The sequence below is a fragment of the Mesoplodon mirus genome, assembly GCF_964341445.2.
Source record: "Mesoplodon mirus genome assembly, chromosome: 11".
NCBI classification, from domain to species: domain Eukaryota; kingdom Metazoa; phylum Chordata; class Mammalia; order Artiodactyla; family Ziphiidae; genus Mesoplodon; species Mesoplodon mirus.
This window is the reverse complement of record NC_138987.1, coordinates 2,965,880-2,986,138: the sequence shown is the minus strand read 5'-3', so window position 1 is coordinate 2,986,138 and position 20,259 is coordinate 2,965,880. Positions and strand designations below refer to the sequence as shown.

General features: G+C 35.9%; 1 protein-coding gene across 1 annotated transcript; it reads left to right on the top strand.

Annotated features, from left to right (window-relative positions):
- Positions 1-829: 829 nt before the first annotated feature.
- Positions 830-19,894, top strand: CAPS2 (calcyphosine 2; the record flags this gene model as incomplete). Its single annotated transcript, XM_082636303.1, is given in 11 exon segments — positions 830-840; positions 1,134-1,208; positions 2,075-2,170; positions 2,259-2,352; positions 5,433-5,551; positions 6,600-6,670; positions 8,267-8,421; positions 11,241-11,360; positions 13,324-13,420; positions 19,719-19,804; positions 19,808-19,894. Coding segments are annotated over 11 exon segments (1,011 nt in total).
- Positions 19,895-20,259: the final 365 nt, after the last annotated feature.

Sequence of the window (20,259 nt, the reverse complement as noted above, 5' to 3'; positions counted from 1 at the left end):
GTTCACAAACTCTCATGTGGTTTACAGATTCTTATTTGCTATATCCTGCTTACCTTTCATAGAGACCTAGATTTAATAAAGGTATAACTTTTCAAGATCTCAATGAGCTACAGACTTACTGTTTACATTATTGCAATTTCATTATACCGACAGTTTTATGGGAATATCATAAAATTACTTAGGAAGGGAAGTAAAGAAACATCACTGAATCTTCAGATTTCTTAATATAAAGGAGATTATTGGTCGTAGGGTGTCAAAGTGTGTGTCATTGGGTTTTGCTTTATATTATGAAACAGAATTTTAGGACTGGCAGTCCTTGTGAGATAGTTCAATGCTATCTAAAGGCCATAGAGATTAAATAACTGATCTGAGTTTCACAGCTAGAACTATAGCCAAGACTGGAACCTCATCCAGCACTCTTTTTCTCTACTCTATTTTGGCAAAGAATGTTTTCAGCTACTCATAACCGAAAACCTGACTGACAGTGGCTTAAACAAGTCACGATTTATTTTCCTTATACAACCAGCTGCTTGGAGGTAGGCAAGTTGGTTTTAGTTCAGTGGCTCAGTGAGGTGCAGCTCTGGGCTGGCTTCCCTGAGATCGTATTGGCCTCTCCGACATGGCTGCCTGATGGCTGCAATGGCTCCTAGCATCATCTCCCTGCCATGTTCACAGGCAGGAACTCTTCCCGTGCCACTCTCTTATGAGGACAAAAGAAAGTCTTTCCTGGAAGTTTACTGGAAGAACTGGGTCCCTTAGTCACTTCTAATTGCAAGAGGCTAAGAAAGCAAATTCTGTGGTGGGAGAGGGGCAAAGAAGAGGGTTAGAAATGGCTGTCGGGTAGCCCTGCAACTGTGCCAGGCACAAATGTGCTATCTCTGCTCCGTACTGACTTTGTAGCACTTTGATATAAGTTCTAACGTTAAAGTCATTCATGTATTATATACCATAGCTCTGGGTTATTTCTTCTCTGTCTGCCACAACTAGCAATCTGGAATAAAAAGAGGTTTATACCTCATCTTTATCCAGTATATGCATTTTCAAAATATTAATTTTTTTGGTAATTTTATCATTTACATCAAATTTAAATTTGTAATTTAAATATAATTATTAACAATTGTATTTCCTAACAGGGTAAGAACTCAGTCTACATTAACAAAAAGTATGCTTTCTCATAAAGTACAATTTGATGGTAGGATCATATCAAGGTAATTGTCATTTTACTAAACTTTTTAATCCTATGATTATAAAAAGGTATTTTCTTTTCAAATAGAAATAGCAATAATAATATTAGTTAAATTTGTCACATTTAAGTGAAAAATGTGAACTTAGCACAAACGTTTTTAGGTGATATATATTTAATGTTACAAAAATTATGGGAAGTAGGTCTAAAAGACAAATATTTCAATTAGAAGTTATTTAAAATGTGATTTTAAAATGTCTTTCAAAAAGAAATTTACAAGTGAATCTTTAAAGGTACATATTACTACTAGAAGATTCTAAACCATTTAAAAATCAACCCATATGTAAGCTGCTTTATTTAATTTCATTTTAATGGCTTAAGTTAACACTAAACTATTGGTAGATGTAAAGTGACAAGGAAGATGATTCTTAAATCTGTTATCCAGTCTTATAAACTTTCAGTAATACATAATGCTACTTGATGTTCTACATGAATATTAAAGGTAGGGTGGTTTTTAAAAAATTATATTTGTTCAGTGATTTTAAACTTGCCATGAGAAAAGGTAATAAATGTATATCTATCTTTGAGTGGCTTCTTGCAAGCTCAACATTTTTTTAAGGTCTTTCACTGTATCTTAAGTCTATGCCAAAATAGTAACCTATATTGTAATATATCCATATTTGTATTAGTGTAAGATAAAGCTTTTTTCTCCATCCAAATCTGACTTAAGTTGACACTTCAGCAAGCTCTGTCATGGTTTTCCATAACTCTTGCCCATTACCACACATTTGAGCAAGTCCTGTTATCCCTCCTTGATATACACTATCCATTTATTATTAAATATGAAAAGTATCCTACTTGAAAATCTTTGATATTATTCTGTTTTTCTAGAAATGGACGTGATGCTTGCAGAGAGCTGGTTGGGTTCTTTTTTACTCATGACCAGTCCCTTACAATTTATGAGTATCGGCAATTGGAGAAAAATAGGTATGCCATAAAACGTTGTTGCAACTCTCAAGATGATTACTTCCCAGAGAAGCTGAATAACTTTACATTTTTGTCATTTAACTTCTAGAACAAATGTGCTTCCTTTTATTCAAAAAAACATTTATTGTCATCAGCATGGACAAAGAAAAGGAAAACAATACCAACTTGGTGATTTTTATATTGTAAGCTGAGCGTGTGTGAGCGCGCATATGTTTTACTCAGTGTTGTTGGATTTTGAGGGATCCTGTGGGGCTAGTGGAGCAGAGTTTCTAGTTTCCAGTTTATTTTTTCCCCTCCTTCCTGAGCAGGGACATTTGTGTTGGCTAATGGTTGATATTTCCCCAGGAGGTTCTGTCTCTCAACTCCAGATCCCAATGGTCTGAATCTAAGCATAGCATTTATTCCCTGTAACACTCCCTCCGCCACCGCCAATCCCACAATATAAGCCCAGAAGAGCTTGTCTCTTGGTACTTTTAAAGGCCCTGCCAGGCTATACCGCTGGGTAAGTGGCCACTTCAATAGTACCAGGAGTAATTCTCCACCTAATGCAGGCTTATCTTCTGAGGACACACATTTTTCTCCACATGGGGCACTTGGCTTCTGGAGCTGTCATATATTTCCTGGTTAGCTTATCTTCCTTGTGATTTCCCTGCCTTGCACACCTCCTGGTGTACAGCGTATAACAAGGATTCCCTAGCATGAGTCCATCATATGTAATGTTAGAATTTGTATAGTGCTCTTAAATTTTAAATTGTTACATTCATGTCATCTCATGATTACAATGTAGCACTATCCACAGTGATCATGTAACAAAAATATACTCATAGGCTAAATCACTGGAAATGGAACTGTGAATAACTTAAAAACATTCCCTGCTCTTGTGGGAATTACAGTCTAATGGGAAACAGTCAGAAGGGCCAGATAGGAGAGGAAATGACCCAGTTTTGTCGAGTCAAAGGAGGCTTCTTGGAGAAAGTGCCATCTAACCTTGACCTAGGTAGGCTGGGATACGTAGATGGAAGAGGGTAGGGAAAGGCTTCCAGGTGGAGGAGACAGCTGGTGCAAGGAACAAAAGCGTGAAAGACATGGCTTGTTTTGAGAACTGAAAGCAGTTCAGTGTTGTTGAACTCTGCGTCAAGGTGGGGGTGGGCGAGAGACAAGTCAGAGCTTATTAAGAGTGGCCTTTTGCTAAAGACTTGTCGAAAATGTCTTGGGGAGTCACTGAAAGGGGAGAGGTGGATGAAATGAAGGGAGGTGGCATCATCAGGTTTGTGATTTAGAAAGACTTCTCTGGTTGCAGTGTGGGGAATGGATTGAAGACCAGTACAAAGGACCAGATTGGATTGAACTACATTAATCTAGGAAGGCAGCTGAGACAACCTGAATTCGGCGAGTGACTGTAGCTATGAAGCTAATCAGAAAAACTTTTAAAAAAATCTTCAGGCAGTAGAATCATAAGATGTAGTGACCAGCTGGGTGAGGAGTTGGGGGTGAGGAAAACCTTTACATCTCAAACTTGGATTTAATACATTATGCATCCGCTCTATATCTGTATCTATTATCTATATCTATATCTGTGTGTATGTCTATTAAGCCAGCCTCTAGACATTGAGAAAACTAGCTCCAACTCACATTTCACAATCTGTAGGAAGAATGTTTAATGCCTATCCCAGAGAGGAAAGTTACCTCCAGCCCTGAGCTGCTGTCTCTAATAATTTATTTGTTCTCACTATCCCTGTTCCATATTACTTGAACCAGATGTGGAGCTTTGCTCCCTCTTATGATTTCCAAGAAAAAGAGAGAGAGAAAGAGAAAGGGAGAGAGAGAGAAGAGGGAAGGAAGGAAAGAAAGAAGGAAGGGAGGGAGGGAGGGAGGAAGGGAGGAACAGAGCGAAAGAGAGACAGAGGGAAAGAGAAAAAGAGAGAGAGAAAGAGCCACACACAAACTATATATATGATACCTTGGGTGTGTGGCAGACATTTTGAAGGGGATATGGAGGGAGGTTTATATTGCAGCAGTGTATGGAATTTACAATTTGTTATTAGACATTCTTATTCTTAAAAATATGTCCTTTGAATATTTCCCATGGTAAAGGCCCTCCTCTCAATCTTCTGACTCCTTCCACCTCTTGCTCTTCCCCATAATCTTCTATTTCTTTGTGCAGAAATATTCAACCTTATCTTTCTTTTTGGGGGGCGTTGGGTCTCTTTTGCCTTCCAGGTGTTGCTCTAGAACTTAGTTTTTCATTTCTATATGCCCCATCAAGGTCTTTTTTCTAAATACTCCCTAAAATAAATTGTAATGCCAGCTGTTAAGATAATACTTATAGAAACATGCACTTGTGTCCATAGACACACACACATAAAAGTGCACCCACATATGTTCACTCACATACATACATATATTGCTTTGGATGCACTGACACAGACCTCATAGATGCACCGTTATGCACACATGGATGTATACACACATATGCTTATATGCATAACCCTGCTACACATATCATGTAGTCTCTTTAATTGCTTAAATAATAATTTCAAGAAAATTTATATACATTTCAAAGAGTGAAGAAAGCACTTATAGCTACAAGTTTTCTAAAGTAAATGCTCCAGAAAAAAGGAGAGGAGAGAAATCTCTTCCCTTATTTTCAAAAGAGATAATTAAGCCTCTTATTTTAAACTTGTGTTTGCCCGTATTTGACCATATTTATTTGAGACACTCAGAAATTAAGATAATAACAATTTTCTAAGTTTGGATTAAGGATTTTTGAGGGGAATTTTTTCACCAAAGCCTTGATGCTCGAAATAGCTTAAAATTAGTTTTACATTTATATAATGTTTGTCATCAAAAGACCAGGTGAAAGAGGGTGATGAATCTGTCATAGTTCATCAATTTGGAGCACATCTTTCTGCGGATCAATAGCTTTATTTCTGTATTTTGGGGTGTCATAATTTCCACTGAAATAACTTGTCCTTTCTTCCTCTGATTCTAAAAAAGAATTGGAGTTCTTATTTTTTTCACATGAATTGTTAGATCTAAGATTGTTCTAATTGGGAGATTGGGAAATTAGTTCTCCTATTTTCCTATATTATTAGCTGAAGCCTGTGTGGTTTCTAAATATTCTCTCAATATAACTTTTTATTAGTATAAAAGTATACCACATCAGATATAATCAAACTTGAATATTTAAAATTAGTATTAGTTGTATTTTACTTCTTATATATCTTATAGTTTAAATAATTCAATTTGTTCATTTCTTTAGGGTGAAAACTTGACATTTTTGAGCTCTGATCATCCCAGACTTCCAGAAAGCATAAAAGAAAACACATTGCTTACACTTCGAATCACAAATATTGATCAGAGAGCTTTGGATTCTCTCAGGTAAGTCAAACATGCATTTGTCATTTTGGAGGTAAGTGAAAACATTATTTTTATTATATTAAAATGAGATTCTATATCAAATCATTTTGATTTTAGTTAAGATTTATATTAAAAAAAATAAAGCATAGCTATACATATCCATTTTATGTGCTATATCTTGTACTCAAATACATTCCATGTGTGGGAACAGTTATAATTAAGTAGAAATTTAAAATGTCCCATTTTAAGTTAGTTAAAGTACTTTATTAATTTGCCTGTACTATAACACTTTTATTTTACCAAATGCTACCAAAGTAATACATTTTAAAAGATGGGATACAATACAATATAATAACAACTTTTTCCACATTTTTAGTGTGATGCTTTTTTTAAGCACTAAAAAAAGTCTTGGGTCCCACATGCTTGTGGTATTCATTGATTGATAATACATATAATGAAAAAACAATGCTATGAATCAAAAGCTTTTAAATGAATTTTGAGGTTTTTTCTTTTTTCTTATCACAGAAAACATATATGCCATTCTTGTGGTGTGTTTTTTGGTGCTAAATATAATCAGGATAACAATAATTGGTGTACTCTCTGTACATTAGAGGCCATTTGCCATAAATTGGCTATAAGGAAGTCTGTGCTTCTTTGTTTTTTACTGTATTGCTCAATATGATTGCTTTTTTTTTTTGCTTTTTAAAATAACATTTTTACATTTTATACATTTAAAGATAAAACTGCTTTTAAATTTAATCGTTTTAATTAAGTATTTTAAAAGAACATTGAAATAGCTACAAAACTGAATATAATGTTTAAAGGTAGTTCTTGGAAGGTTTAAGGATGTTAGCTTTTGATTTAGCATATTTAATTCTCCCAAGGATTAAAGCAGGGAGCAAAGGTGGGACTTGATTAATCTCTAAGCACTCTTCCAATTTTCTGAGTTTATTAAGAGTGAGAATTTATTTGAGAATTTATTTGAGTCTAGAGCAGGGAAAGCTTAGAGTTTCCATACTCAAGATTGCAAAACAATATATTTTTATCACTGCAAACATGTCAGTTGCAGAACAGATTCTGTGGAACATGATGATGTAATCAATGAAGCCAATGACAGACTGGTTTTCAAGGCCATTCAAGGTGTGTATCATTACTATACTCTCAAGTAGTTTTAATTTTCAGCCATTTTCTTTGTAAGCAGTAAAGCAGTATTTTCCAGATATTTCTTAGTTTTTTGGCACTTGATTTATATTTCCTATTTGCTTTCCTATCTTTTTATAAATTTATACACACATATACATATTTAAAAATATCTATAGTATTTCTCCTACTTTAATGATCCTGTCTAACTGAATAACTAGTATTTTATGATTTATGAATTTAAAAATTTTAGAAAGTACTAGATAGTATGGGTTTTATTCATGAAATGAATATAAAGTGATTTTTGCAATATAGTACTTGTCTTATGCATTAGATGATATCCTAAAGAGATTTGTGGTGGCCTAGTGTGAAAAAAAAAATACTAGACTGGGAGCCAGATTTATGTTTGGACCCTTTCATTCAGTAGACATATGACTGTGTATACTCTTGCACCTCTTTCTTTGTATCTAAAATAGGGATAATAACCTCCTTTATTAACTTTCAGAGTTGTTGTAGGTGATAAGTGAAATATATGTAGGTTTTGTACTGTAAAACATTTTATAGATTTGTTTCTAGAATCCACTCTTGTAATCAGTACAGTATACTAGGCTCAAATAGACAAGTCCTTTGTTGAATCTCATAGTCAAGAAGGGAGGAAGGCATTAAACAAGTAATCACAGAAGTCAACATATAATTTATAAATTTTGATAAATCCTGATTTATCATATAAAGATGATATGGGAGTAAGAAGGCTAAAAACAGATTTACAAGTTATCTGGGATTGGTACGTGAACTCTCAAATATTCTTGGTGCCATTGTTACTAAATAGTTTTCTCTATTCTATCATGATCAATATGGTATTTGTCACTATTGTATCTAGTGACATTTGTTTTTTCTTCTAATGTATTATATTTAATAACTGCTCTGATAAAGTTACCTATATTTTCTTAAGTAAAGATGGCACAAACTGCATCAAATGAAATCTGTCCCACAAAGAGAATGAGCCTAAGAATATAACTTCTTATAAATTCCTAGAAGAAAGGGTTACTTTAAATGTATAAGTATAGGATAGCATTCCAAAGCCTTGATGCTATTTAATATATAACCTACAGTTTGAAGATTTCAAACTATTTTAGAAATTTTGAACTGATGAATTGATATCAGGCAGATCACTCAAAAATTTGTAATTCAGTTGGTAATTACAGAGAAAGACGAAAGAGATTAAAGATATGGGCTTGACAGATGAAGAGGAAACCTGGAAATTTTTAAAAAACTAAGATTTTATTTGTAACATTTAGGTTATTTTCATGCTGATAAAGTGAACCATTATTTTCCTATATATAAAATATAACACTTTCACCACACAGTGGTGCTATTGTTCTGTTATATTTTACATGTGATTTTGTATATAACCCCCTTTACTAAGAGCATTCTATTTTTCAAAGCCTTTTGTCAGTCATACGTATGATCTGGCTGCATAGTCACATCCCTTATGTCAGTTATATCAACTTTAATTTTCTTACCGGAAAGACAATTGCAATTTGATACATTTGTGCATAGGAATAATTAGTTTCCATCTCTCTTCTTCTTAAACAGATGTGCTAAACGAACAGCTATGTAAAAGAGGTGTTCGTATTTTGACTGGATTGAGAAAATACCTTCAACAATTGGACAAGGAAGGAAATGGACTTTTAGATAAGGAAGATTTTAAGCAAGCTTTAAAAGTATTTCACTTAGAAGTGTCTGAAAATGTATGTACCACAGATAATTCTCTGCAGTGAATGACATAATATTCTTCAGTGGTCTTATTCACTTTTCTACTGAAATTTTAGTAGCTCATTTGTCTCGTTCTTTATGCCTCGTTATCAGTGTTAAGCCATCAGGCAAGTCCTGCTGATTTTTTAAATGTCAACCTTCATCCCTCCCTCATATACTTATTAAGAGCCTAATAAGTGGGCATTGTTCTAAACTCTGAGAAGACACACTCTGTACTCTTAAGGTCTTCATAAGTAAAGGAAAGAAAAATATAAATGATTACAAAACAACATGATAAGTGTTAAATAGAGAATGCTTTCAGAACATGTGAGATAAATTGCAAGCCAGGTTAAGAAGGAAGTTCATAGGATTCCTGGAGGTGGGTATGTGTCAGAGCTGAGTTTTGAAGGATGAGGAGGAATGAAGCAGACAAGAGGGGAGGAGGAGCGTGGATCCAACAATGGCTACTTCAGGAAAGGGAGAAGCACATGTGAAGGCTTCCAGGGGAGAGGGAGTGTGGCAAGTTCCAGGAATTGCCCCAGAGGCTTCACCCCTACCTTTCCCTCTGCTGTGAGTAATCTTCCACCAGACCTTTGCATGGCTGAATTTTCTCATCATACAGGTTTTGTCTGCTAAGAACACTACACTGACACCTCCATCTAAAGGAGCATCCCATCTGATCCCTGGTCCTCTCCATACCATTTATCCATGTTGTTTTCTTTATACCACTTTGTATATATTCTCTGGCTCTGCCTGCAGTAGAATGGAAGTCCCATCAGGGTAGAGACCAAGGTGCTTCTTGCTTCCTGCTCTACTTCTAATACCTCTAATAGAACCTGGCGTTTGGCAGGTGCTGAATAAATAGACGATGCATGAGTTGAAATAGATAGATAGGTGGGAGGAAGGAAAAGAGAAGAATGGAGAGAAATAAGCCTAGCAGGTTCCATAACATTAAAGCTTTGCATGCTATGCTCAGAAGTTTGGATTTTATCCTGAGTGTATATGAATTTGAAACATGTCTACCTCAAGGGTTTAGATAAGGCATTGTCTTGCATTGTTCTCTTTTACTTCAAATCGTCTTGTCACAAGATATAGTACATTTTGTGGGAGGAACACTGGAAATTGAATTTATGAGATAAAGGTTCAAGTTCTAGCCTTAACATTTGAAATGTGTGATCTTGAATAGGCCTTTCTGACAGACAGACTCTGCTGGAGCAATCCAGAGATAATACTTACAGTCAGAGTTGCTTTGAAACCCTAATGAGAAAATTACATGCTTTATCAATTGTAAACTTCTGTGCCAGTATGGTATTGCTTATCATTGCTGTGCCATACCTGTCTTGTGTTTTTTACAATGTTTAACCTTGTGGCCCACCTAGTGACACACACTAGGGATTATCTAACTTCATCTCTTCCTTGCATTAATAATAATAATAATAATAGTAATAGTAATAAAACAGCAATAGAAAATCAGAAAGATGTGGTGTCTTATACCCTGTTTTATCTTTTCCTCTATAATATCACTGGAGACTGCCCATGCAATGAGAAGGAAAAACAAGAACATAAGAATCACCAACCTGGGTCTAATTCTGGCACTAGTTTTGGGGAAGGCAAAGTCATTCCTATTAATTTGAAATTTTAAAAAATTGGTATGCCCCCTAAATAGCCTAATTTATATAGAGATACTATCAATAAATATACCTTAGTTTTTTTTCAACTGAATTATCATTTTCCATCCTGCACCATATTTTAGAAAGAAAGAGTTATATAAATTTGTTGTCACTTTTGGTAAATTATTCAATTCTTGAAAAATGTTCCTTTTAAGCTTCTAGCATTATCTTTTAATTCTAGTATCCCTTGAGTTGGGTGAGCAAATTCATCTTCTATCCATATTGCATATGATTTTAAAGATTAAGCTCATTTTCACTCTTAAAAGCTCATTTTATAGAACTTAAAGTCTTTTTATGTACAGGGCATTACAACAGACCAAAAAAATGTATGGGTTGTTGAGAAATGTGGGGGGGCAGGGCGTCTTAAGTTTCCTTATTAAAATTTTAATTGAAAAAATTAGGAGGAAATGGAAGAGAATATTTTGGGGGTAACCATTATTTGTCAGTCACCTTGCTAGATGTTTTATTTATATTCTCATTTAAAGCTAACAACTTGACTGAAATATTGAAAATCTATTTATCTGAGTTTAAGAAAATCTCATGCTGTATTTTTTTGGTTGTTGTTAGGAACTTTATGAATAGAATATTCTATTAAATAGTGCATTTACCAAAGAAGTAAGTGGCAATGGTAAAATGAATAAATTGGCATAAGGGATCTACTCAAAACAGCACCTTTCAGTGTAAATCATGGAATAATTGTTAGAGTCATTCAAATCTCTTATACTTTCAAGTATGAAGACTAGCAGAAGTACAGTCAGTATCTTAATGCTTTTTGGAGGCATTCCAGTAAGTGAAGTGACTTCTTAATTGTCACTGATATAATACATTAAAGATAATGAAATGGTCAAATTCAAGTGAATGGTAAGCATTTTTTATTTTAAAAAAATTAAAAAGATACATTTGTGATTTATTGCCACTCTTAAATGTTTCTTAACTTTATGGAACTGTCCACTACACAGTTCCTCTAAATATGCTTTTTTAGTGCCTTTGATTGGATTTATATGTAACTTTTTGGAATTTTCTTATTAAGTCCATTACCTTGTCTAGGGCTACAACAGATGTAACAAAATGCTATTATGATGATTATTGTTGTGGCCATATATAACTTAAAGGTGTAACAGTGGTCTCTGTGTGATTATTTCTAGGATTTCGAATCTTTGTGGCTAATTCTAAATGGTTATGGCAATGACAAGGTTGATTACAGAGAATTCAAGCGTGCCATTATAGGTGAAATGAATGAATACAGGAAATCATTTGTTCAAAAGGTAACCTGAAGTAATCTTTCAAATAGTTACTTTTAATACATTTTTAGGTTCATTCTTTTAAATCTTTAATGAATTACCTTTGAAAATGTTTTAAATTCCTTTCCCTGTAATGTATTTTGGGTTTAGTAAAACACAAACACACACATACACATACAAATCTACCCAGTAATAAAGCAACATAACATATGCCTATGTTCTAGGAAAATATTATAAAAGGAAAATAAAATCTGAAATTAAATTTCAGTTCACAAATTACTAATTCCATAAATTGCTGGCTCTATATAGCTATATGTCTATATCTATTATTAAATATTTCTAAGCCTCAGTTTCTTATCTCATAGAACTGGTCTAAGGTATTACATGTAAAATTATGAGCATTATAGCTGTCCCAGTGTCAAGGCTCAATGCACATTATCTTAGGATGATGACTAAAACACGTTTCTCTACTTTTTAAATATGCATGCTAAATGTTAACATGAAGATTCAAATGATCATGTTAAATTGTAATTAAAAACGGGAGCTCTGACTTATGTAGGAGAGAAGATATTACTTAGGTTCTGGTAGCCATTTTTAGAGCATGCTTTTGAGCAATGTAGTTTTCTTTTTCTTTTGTATATGTACCTAATATAAAATGTATATTTATCTAATACTGAAACAAAGCTATTGTGAATAGGGTAGTATGAACAATTACATCGGGTACAAATCTCCAATAGAATATGTCAAATTCTTTATCTTTACTGGCCAAAAGACAAAATAAAAACCTTATGTTAAATTCACCATATAACATTTATAAATTTGCATATATTTTTACCTTACATGTCCTAGTGATAGGCGTGAGTATCAGGAGTAGAAACTGGAAGGTTGTCTCTTTCATAAGTCTTGGTCCTGGGAATAGAGGACAAAAGTAGACTTAGTTTGCTAGCACTACCATCACAAATACAATAGACTGGGTGACTTACACGACAGAAATTTGTTGTCTCACAATTCTGGAGGCTAGAAGTCCAAGATCAAGGTGTCATTAGGTTTGGTTTCTCCTGAGGCTGCTTTCCTTGGCTTGTAATTAACTGGCTGTCTTCTCCCTGTGTTCTCATGGGCATCCCTCAGTCTGTGTTGTCAGTGTCCTAATCTCCTCTTCTTATGAGGATACCAGTCATATTGGATTAGGGCCCACCTTAATGATTTCATTTTAACTTAATCACCTCTTTAAAGGCTCTATCTTCTTCTGCAGTCACATGCTGAGGTACTGGGGATTAGGGCCTCAACATATGAATTTGGGGGAGGATGCAATTCAGCCCATAACAGGTACCACATACCTGTGACATTATTGTGAATAAACAAACTTGATTCTAGTTTTGACTCATCTGCAAATGTAGGATGTTGCTTTTGGTCAGTTGTACGTTTCTATGGACACACTCCTCTTCTCAATAAAATATATTTTATGATCCTCAGAATTGCATTGAATTAGAGGAGTGATAAAACAACTAGCATTTTGAAAGGTAGTGTTAAATTTCAGGAAATAGAGTAACAAAACCCATTTAAGAATTATTTAACTTTCTCATTGATTTTAGTAATGGAATATTTGCAGGTTTACTTTTTGACTCAAAATACTCCTGGTCATTTGTCTTGGCCATTTATCAATTTCATGTGATTCGTAGAGCTGAAAGTTACCTGAGAGAGAGGTCTTTTACCCAACTCCTCAGTGTGCAGAAGAGGAAAGCCAGGGTAACAGAGGTTAAGTTACTTTCTCAAGGTCAGGGTGCTAGAAAGTGGTAGTGTACCTTAAGTGCAGGTTACCTAATATCTTGCTCCACTATCTTTCTCCCTGTTTTCATGATGCTTCCTTCAAATACCAGTTTAGTACTTTAAACTGTCTTGTTTAGAGGTCAAAAATAACCTACTGCAGAATAGAAAATTAGGCTCTAATGATTTCATAGAAAAAAATCACACTTCTCTCTTTATTTAGGCCTTTATGAAAATCGATTTTAACAAAACAGGCAGTGCATCTGTTATAGACATAAGAAAATGTTATTGTGCAAAGAAGCAACTTCAAGTAATTTCAGGTAATTATTACAAGTCAAAATGCATTAGATTTCTAAAATGTGAGTTAATCAAAATACTATCTTTAAATTATATTAACTTATAGCATGGACTTGAGGCCATTAAGTGAGGAAATAAATAATTATTTTTTAAACCAGAAATGTGAGAGCTTTTTTTTTTTTTAACATCATTATTAGAGTATAATTGCTTTACAAAGGTGTGTCAGTTTCTGCTTCATAACAAAGTGAATCAGTTATACATATACATATGTCTCCATATCTCCTCCCTCTTGCGTCTCCCTCCCAACCTCCCTATGATAATATGGTTTTTCTCCTTCAAATTGTCAATATGGTATATCACATTGATTTATTTGCGTATATTGAAGAATCCTTGCATTCCTGGGATAAACCCCACTTGATCATAATGTATGATCCTTTTAATGTGATGTTGGATTCTGTTTGCTAGTATTTTGTTGAGGATTTTTGCATCTATGTTCATCAGTGATATTGGCCTGTAGTTTTCTTTCTTTGTGACATCTTTTTCTGGTTTTGGTATCAGAGTGATGGTGGCCTTGTAGAATGAGTTTGGGCGTGTTCCTCCCTCTGCTATTTTTTGAAAGAGTTTGAGAAGGATAGGTGTTAGCTCTTCTCTAAATGTTTGATGGATTTCGCCTGTGAAGCCATCTGGTCCTGGGCTTTTGTTTGTTGGAAGATTTTTAATGCCAGTTTCAATTTCAGTGCTTGTGATTGGTCTGTTCATATTTTCTATTTCTTCTTGGTTCATTCTCAGAAGGTTGTGCATTTCTAAGAATTTGTCCATTTCTTCCAGGTTGTCCATTTTATTGCCATATAGTTGCTTTTAGTAATCTCTCATGATCCCTTGTATTTCTGCAGTGTCAGTTGTTACTTCTCCTTTTTCATTTCTAATTCTATTGACTTGAGTCTTCTCCCTTTTTTTCTTGATAAGTCTGGCCAGCGGTTTATCAATTTTATTTATCTTCTCAGAGAACCAGCTTTTAGTTTTATTGATCTTTGCTATCGTTTCCTTCATTTCTTTTTTATTTATTTCTGATCTGATCTTTATGATTTCTTTCCTTCTGCTAACTTTGGGGTTTTTTTGTTCTTCTTTCTCTAATTGTTTTAGGTGTAAGGTTAGGTTATTTATTTGAGATGTTTCTTGTTTCTTAAGGTAGGCTTGTATAGCTATAAACTTCCCTCTTAGAACTGCTTTTGCTACATCCCATAGGTTTTCGGTTATTGTGTTTTCATTGTCATTTGTTTCTAGGTATTTTTTGATTTACTCTTTGATTTCTTCAGTGATCACTTGGTTCTTAAGTAGTGTGTTATTTAGCCTCCATGTATTTGTATTTCTTACAGATCTTTTGCTGTAATTGATATCTAGTCTCATGGCATTGTGTTCAGAAAAGATACTTGATACGATTTCAATTTTCTTCAATTTACCAAGGCTTGATTTGTGAACCAAGATATGACCTATCCTGGAGAATGTTCCATGAGCACTTGAGAAGAATGTGTATTCTGTTGTTTTTGGGTGGAATGTCCTATAAATATCAATTAAGTCCATCTTGTTTAATGTGTCATTTAAAGCTTGTGTTTCTTTATTTATTTTCATCTTGGATGATCTGTCCATTGATGAAAGTGGGGTGTTAAAGTCCCCTACCATGATTGTGTTACTGTCGATTTCCCCTTTTATGGCTGTTAGTATTTGCCTTATATATTGAGGTGCTCCTATGTTGGGTGCATATATATTTATAATTGTTATATCTTCTTCTTGGATTGATCCCTTGATCATCATGTAGTGTCCTTCTTTGTCTCTTGTAATAGTCTTTGTTTTAAAGTCTATTTTGTCTGATATGAGAATGGCTACTCCAGCTTTCTTTTGATTTCCATTTGCATGGAATATCTTTTTACATCACCTCACTTTCAGTCTGTATGTATCCCTAGGTCTGAAGTGGTTCTCTTGTAGACAGCATATATACGAGTCTTGTTTTGGTACCCATTCAGCCAGTCTATGTCTTTTGGTTGGAGCATTTAATCCATTTACATTTAAGGTAATTATCGATATGTATGTTCTTATTACCATTTTCTTAATTGTTTTGGGTTTATTATTGTAGGTCTTTTCCTTCTCTTGTATTTCCTGCCTAGAGAAGTTCCTTTAGCATTTGTTGTAAAGCTGGTTTGGTGGTGCTGAATTCTCTTAGCTTTTGCTTTTCTGTAAAGCATTTAATTTCTCCATCAAATCTGAATGAGATCCTTGCTGGGTAGAGTAATCTTGGTTGTAGGTTTTTCTCTTTCATCACTTTAAATATGTCCTGCCACTCTCTTCTGGCTTGCAGAGTGTCTGCTGAAAGATCAGCTGTTAACCTTATGGGGATTCCCTTATGTGTTACTTGCCGTTTTTCCCTTGCTGCTTTTAATATTTGTTGTTTGTATTTAATTTTTGATAGTTTAATATGTCTTGGCATGTTTCTCCTTGGATTTATACTGTATGGGACCCTCTGTTCTTCCTGGACTTGCTTAACTATTTCCTTTCCCATATTAGGGAAGTTTTCAACTATAATCTCTTCAAATATTTTCTCAGTCCCTTTCTTTTTCTCTTCTTCTTCTGGGATCCCTATAATTCGAATGTTGGTGTGTTTAATGTTGTCCCAGAGGTCTCTGAGACTGTCCTCAATTCTTTTCATTCTTTTTTCTTTCTTCTGCTCTGCAGTAGTTATTTCCACTATTTTATCTTCCAGGTCACTTATCCATTCTTCTGCCTGATTCTGCTATTGATTCCCTTTTTAATTTCTTTTTAATTTCATTTACTGTGTTTTTCATCATTGTTTGTTTGCTCTTAGTTCTTCTAGGTCCTTGTTAAACGCTTCTTTTATTTTCTCCATTCTATTTCCAAGATTTTGGATCATCTTTTCTATCATTATTCTGAATTCTTTTTCAGGTAGACTGCCTATTTCCTCTTCATTTGTTAGGTCTGGTGGGTTTTTGCCTTGCTCCTTCATCTGCTGTGTTTCTCTGTCTTCTCATTTTGCTTAACGCACTGTGTTTGGGGTCTCCTTTTCGCAGGCTGGAGGTTCGTAGTTTCTGTTGTTTTTGGTGTCTGTCCCCAGTGGCTAAGGTTGGTTCAGTGGGTTGTGTAGGCTTCCTGGTGGAGGGGACTGGTGCCTGTGTTCTGGTGCATGAGGCTGGATCTTGTCCTTCTCGTGGGCAGGTCCACGTCTGGTGGTGTGTTTGGGGTGTCTTTGGCCTTATTATGATTTTAGGCAGCCTCTGTGCTAATGGGTGGGGCTGTGTTCCTGTCTTGCTAGTTGTTTGGCATAGGGTGTCCTGCAGTGTAGCTTGCTGGTCGTTGAGTGGAGGTGTTTGGTGTTGAGATCGAGATCTCTGGGAGATATTCACCGTTTGATATTACGTGGAGCTGGGAGGTCTCTTGTGGACCAGTGTCCTGAATTTGGCTCTCCCACCTCAGTGGCACAGCCCTGGCGCCTGGATGGAGCACCAAGAGCCTGTCCTCCACAAGGCTCAGAATAAAAGGGAGAAAAGAAAGAAAGAAAGAAGATAAAATAAAATAATTAAAATAAAAAATAAATATCAAGAAAAAAAATTTTTTAAGTAAAAAAAAAAAAAAAATGGACAGAGAGAACCCTAGGACAAATGATAAAAGCAAAGCTATGCAGACAAAATCACACATAGAAGCATACACATACACACTCACAAAAAGAGAAAAAGGGGGAAAAATATATATCGTTACTCCCAAAGTGTACCTCCTCAATTTGGGATGATTGGTTGTCTATTCATGTATTCCATAGATGCAGGGTACATCAAGTTGATTGTGGAGCTTTAATCTGCTGCTCCTGAGGCTGCTGGGAGAGATTTCCCTTTCTCTTCTTTGTTTGCACAGCTCCTGGGGTTCAGCTTTGAATTTGGCCCCGCCTCTGCGTGTAGGTCGCCTGAGGGTGTCTGTTCTTCGCTCAGACAGGACGGGGTTAAAGAAGCAGCTGATTTGGGGGCTCTGGCTCCCTCAGTCCGGAGGCACGGAGGGGCACGGAGTGCGGGGCGAGCGTGCGGCGGCAGAGGCCGGCGTGACGTTGCACCAGCCTGAGGCACGCCGTGCGTTCTCCCGGGGAAGTTATCCCTGCATTACGGGGCCCTGGCAGTGGCGGGTTGCACAGGCTCCCGGGAGGGGAGGTGTGGGGAGTGGCCTGTGCTCGCACACAGGCCTCTTGGTGGCGGCAGCAGCAGCCTTAGCGTCTCATGCCCGTCTCTGGGGTCAGCGCTGATAGCCCCGACTCCTGCCCGTCTCTGGAGCTGCTTTAATCAGTGCTCTTAATCCCCTCTCCTCGCGCACCAGGAAACAAAGAGGGAAGAAAAAGTCTCTTGCCTCTTCAGCAGCTCCAGACTGTTCCCCGGACTCCCTCCCGGCCAGCCGTGGCGCACTAACCCCTTCAGGCTGTGTTCATTCAGCCAACCTCAGTCCTTTCCCTGCGCTACGACCGAAGCCCGAGCCTCAGCTCCCAGCCCCGCCCGCCCCGGTCGGTGAGGAGACAAGCCTCTCCGGCTGGTGGGTGGCAGTCGGCACCGATCCTCTGTGTGGGAATCTCTCTGCTTTGCCCTCTGCACCCCTGTGGCTGCGGTCTCCTCCGCGGCTCCGAAGCTTCTCCCCTCCGCCACCCGCAGTCTCCGCCCGCGAAGGGGCTCCTAGTGTGTGGAAACCTTTCCGCCTTCACGGCTCCCTCCCACTGGTGCAGGTCCCGTCCCTATTCTTTTGTCTCTGTTTTTCCTTTTTTCTTTTGCCCTACCCAGGTACGTGGGGATTTTCTTGCCTTTTGGGAGGTCTGAGGTCTTCTGCCAGCGTTCAGTAGGTGTTCTGTAGGAGTTGTTCCACATGTAGATGTAGTTCTGATGTTTTTGTTGGGAGGAGGGTGATCTCCGCGTCTTATTCCTCCGCCATCTTGAAGCCAAACAGTAAACTTTAGTATGTTCTTTTACTATAAACGGCTGAGGCCGTTCCTGAGATACAGCAAAGTTTAATGGGAAAACTGGGAATTCCAATCAGAGAGATCCATGTAATTCACTGCTTAACCATTTACTGCCTATGTGATACTGGACGCGTTCTTGAGCCCTATGAGTTCTTTCCTGTAAGTGGTCTGCCATGGAGCTCTTTCTCCTTAAACACATTAGCAGAGACTGGAGAGCTTCTTAATTTAAAAATTCTTAGGTCTATTATCTGTACTTATTTTTTTCTTTTATGTTTATAATTGAGATTAACTTCTATTTCCTGTTGAGGAGTGATGTGATGAAATTGAGTTAGAACAGAATAGATTTAGAGAATAGATAATTACATGTGCAAGTTCTCTGAGTTAGTTTTACTGTAACTGCTTATGCTTCAAGATTTAAGGCAGAATAAGGAAATGCCTTTCTCTAGGCATGGAGCTGTCATATAATGAACATACATATGTCTATCAAAATTTGAAGGTACAGAAAATATCCTAATATTTCCTCCCTAAGGAAAAAAAGTATTTAAGCTGAGATCACTCTTGCCTTTAACTGGCCATAATATAATCAAAGGTATTATTTAAATAGCTTATTGTTCCTTTTCTAAATTAAAAAATCAAATGAATTTTTTAAAAAGGATGAATCAGATATTTTATGTTCTCACTTTAAATAACAAGCTAAAGAATTCAGTTTTTTTGGTTACATATGTGATTCTCAATGCATCTTCCTATAGGTAAAATTTAATCAGATTTAGTATAACCGAACAGTGGAAATAGCCTACTTAATGTCAGAGATTAAAAATAGAATGAGTTAATCAAGTAAAATTTCTTCCAGCAAAGATTTTCATAGGCCTCTGAATCCTGTGTTTGCAGTAATATTTTCTAGCTGCAGTTATGAGTAACTGCTTCATAAAGTAACTAATGTCTTTAACACATTGAATTACTGTGTTATCAGCCTATAAATCGTGAAACTATTTACTTGTTTTCTTCTTTCCTCATTTCTAATGGGAATGAAACCGAGTTCTCTAAAACATTAACAAATACAAGAATATCTACAGTAGTAACTGTTATTTTGCCTATACATAAGGATACACCCTGTCAGACGCTTTTAAAAGATGCTTCAAATGTGTGTTAAAGTCCTCACCATTAAATTCTAGTTCATGCAAGAAAATGTTTAAATAAATTGAAGGGTAGTTTGACATAAGATTTCAAATTGTTGGCAAGATTTCATCAGGTGACTTAAGTATTTCTTTATCATCATCAGCCATTTCACTGAACTTTTAAGAACATTGTTTCATAGTACTATTTTACAGGACATTCCACAGAGGAAGAAATCAAAACATCTTTTCTAGAAACATTGAAAGATGCCTGCAGTAAGTCTGATGAAGTGTCATATGGTTAATTTGAAGATTACTATGAAGGTCTAAGTATAGGGATAGTAGATGATGAAGATTTTGTTAATGTCTTATGTACTCCATGGGGGATCTAGTTTTTTAAAATGAGTATGTCATCAGTACTAAGCATTTTAAAGGAGAGATGAATTTAAAGTATCAAACACTGGAATGTATTTTTCTAGGGCTCTCATTATTCTGTTTGTTTGTTGTTGTTTTCTCAAAAAAGTTGAACCTGGAAAGAGAAGTATTCAGAAAGATAGATGTAAGGGTATGTGTGTACTCACACACACGTACGAGTGCTTGCCTGCTTATAAGTTTATAAAGGTCTGTCTTTTTGATTTATTACTTATCTTGAATAAGTAATTATTCAAATAATTTTAGTAGGTCATATTTTATTAGCCATCATAGAAAAGTAACACCTGTATCAAACAGTAGGTGAGCAGGTATACAGCAACCACGT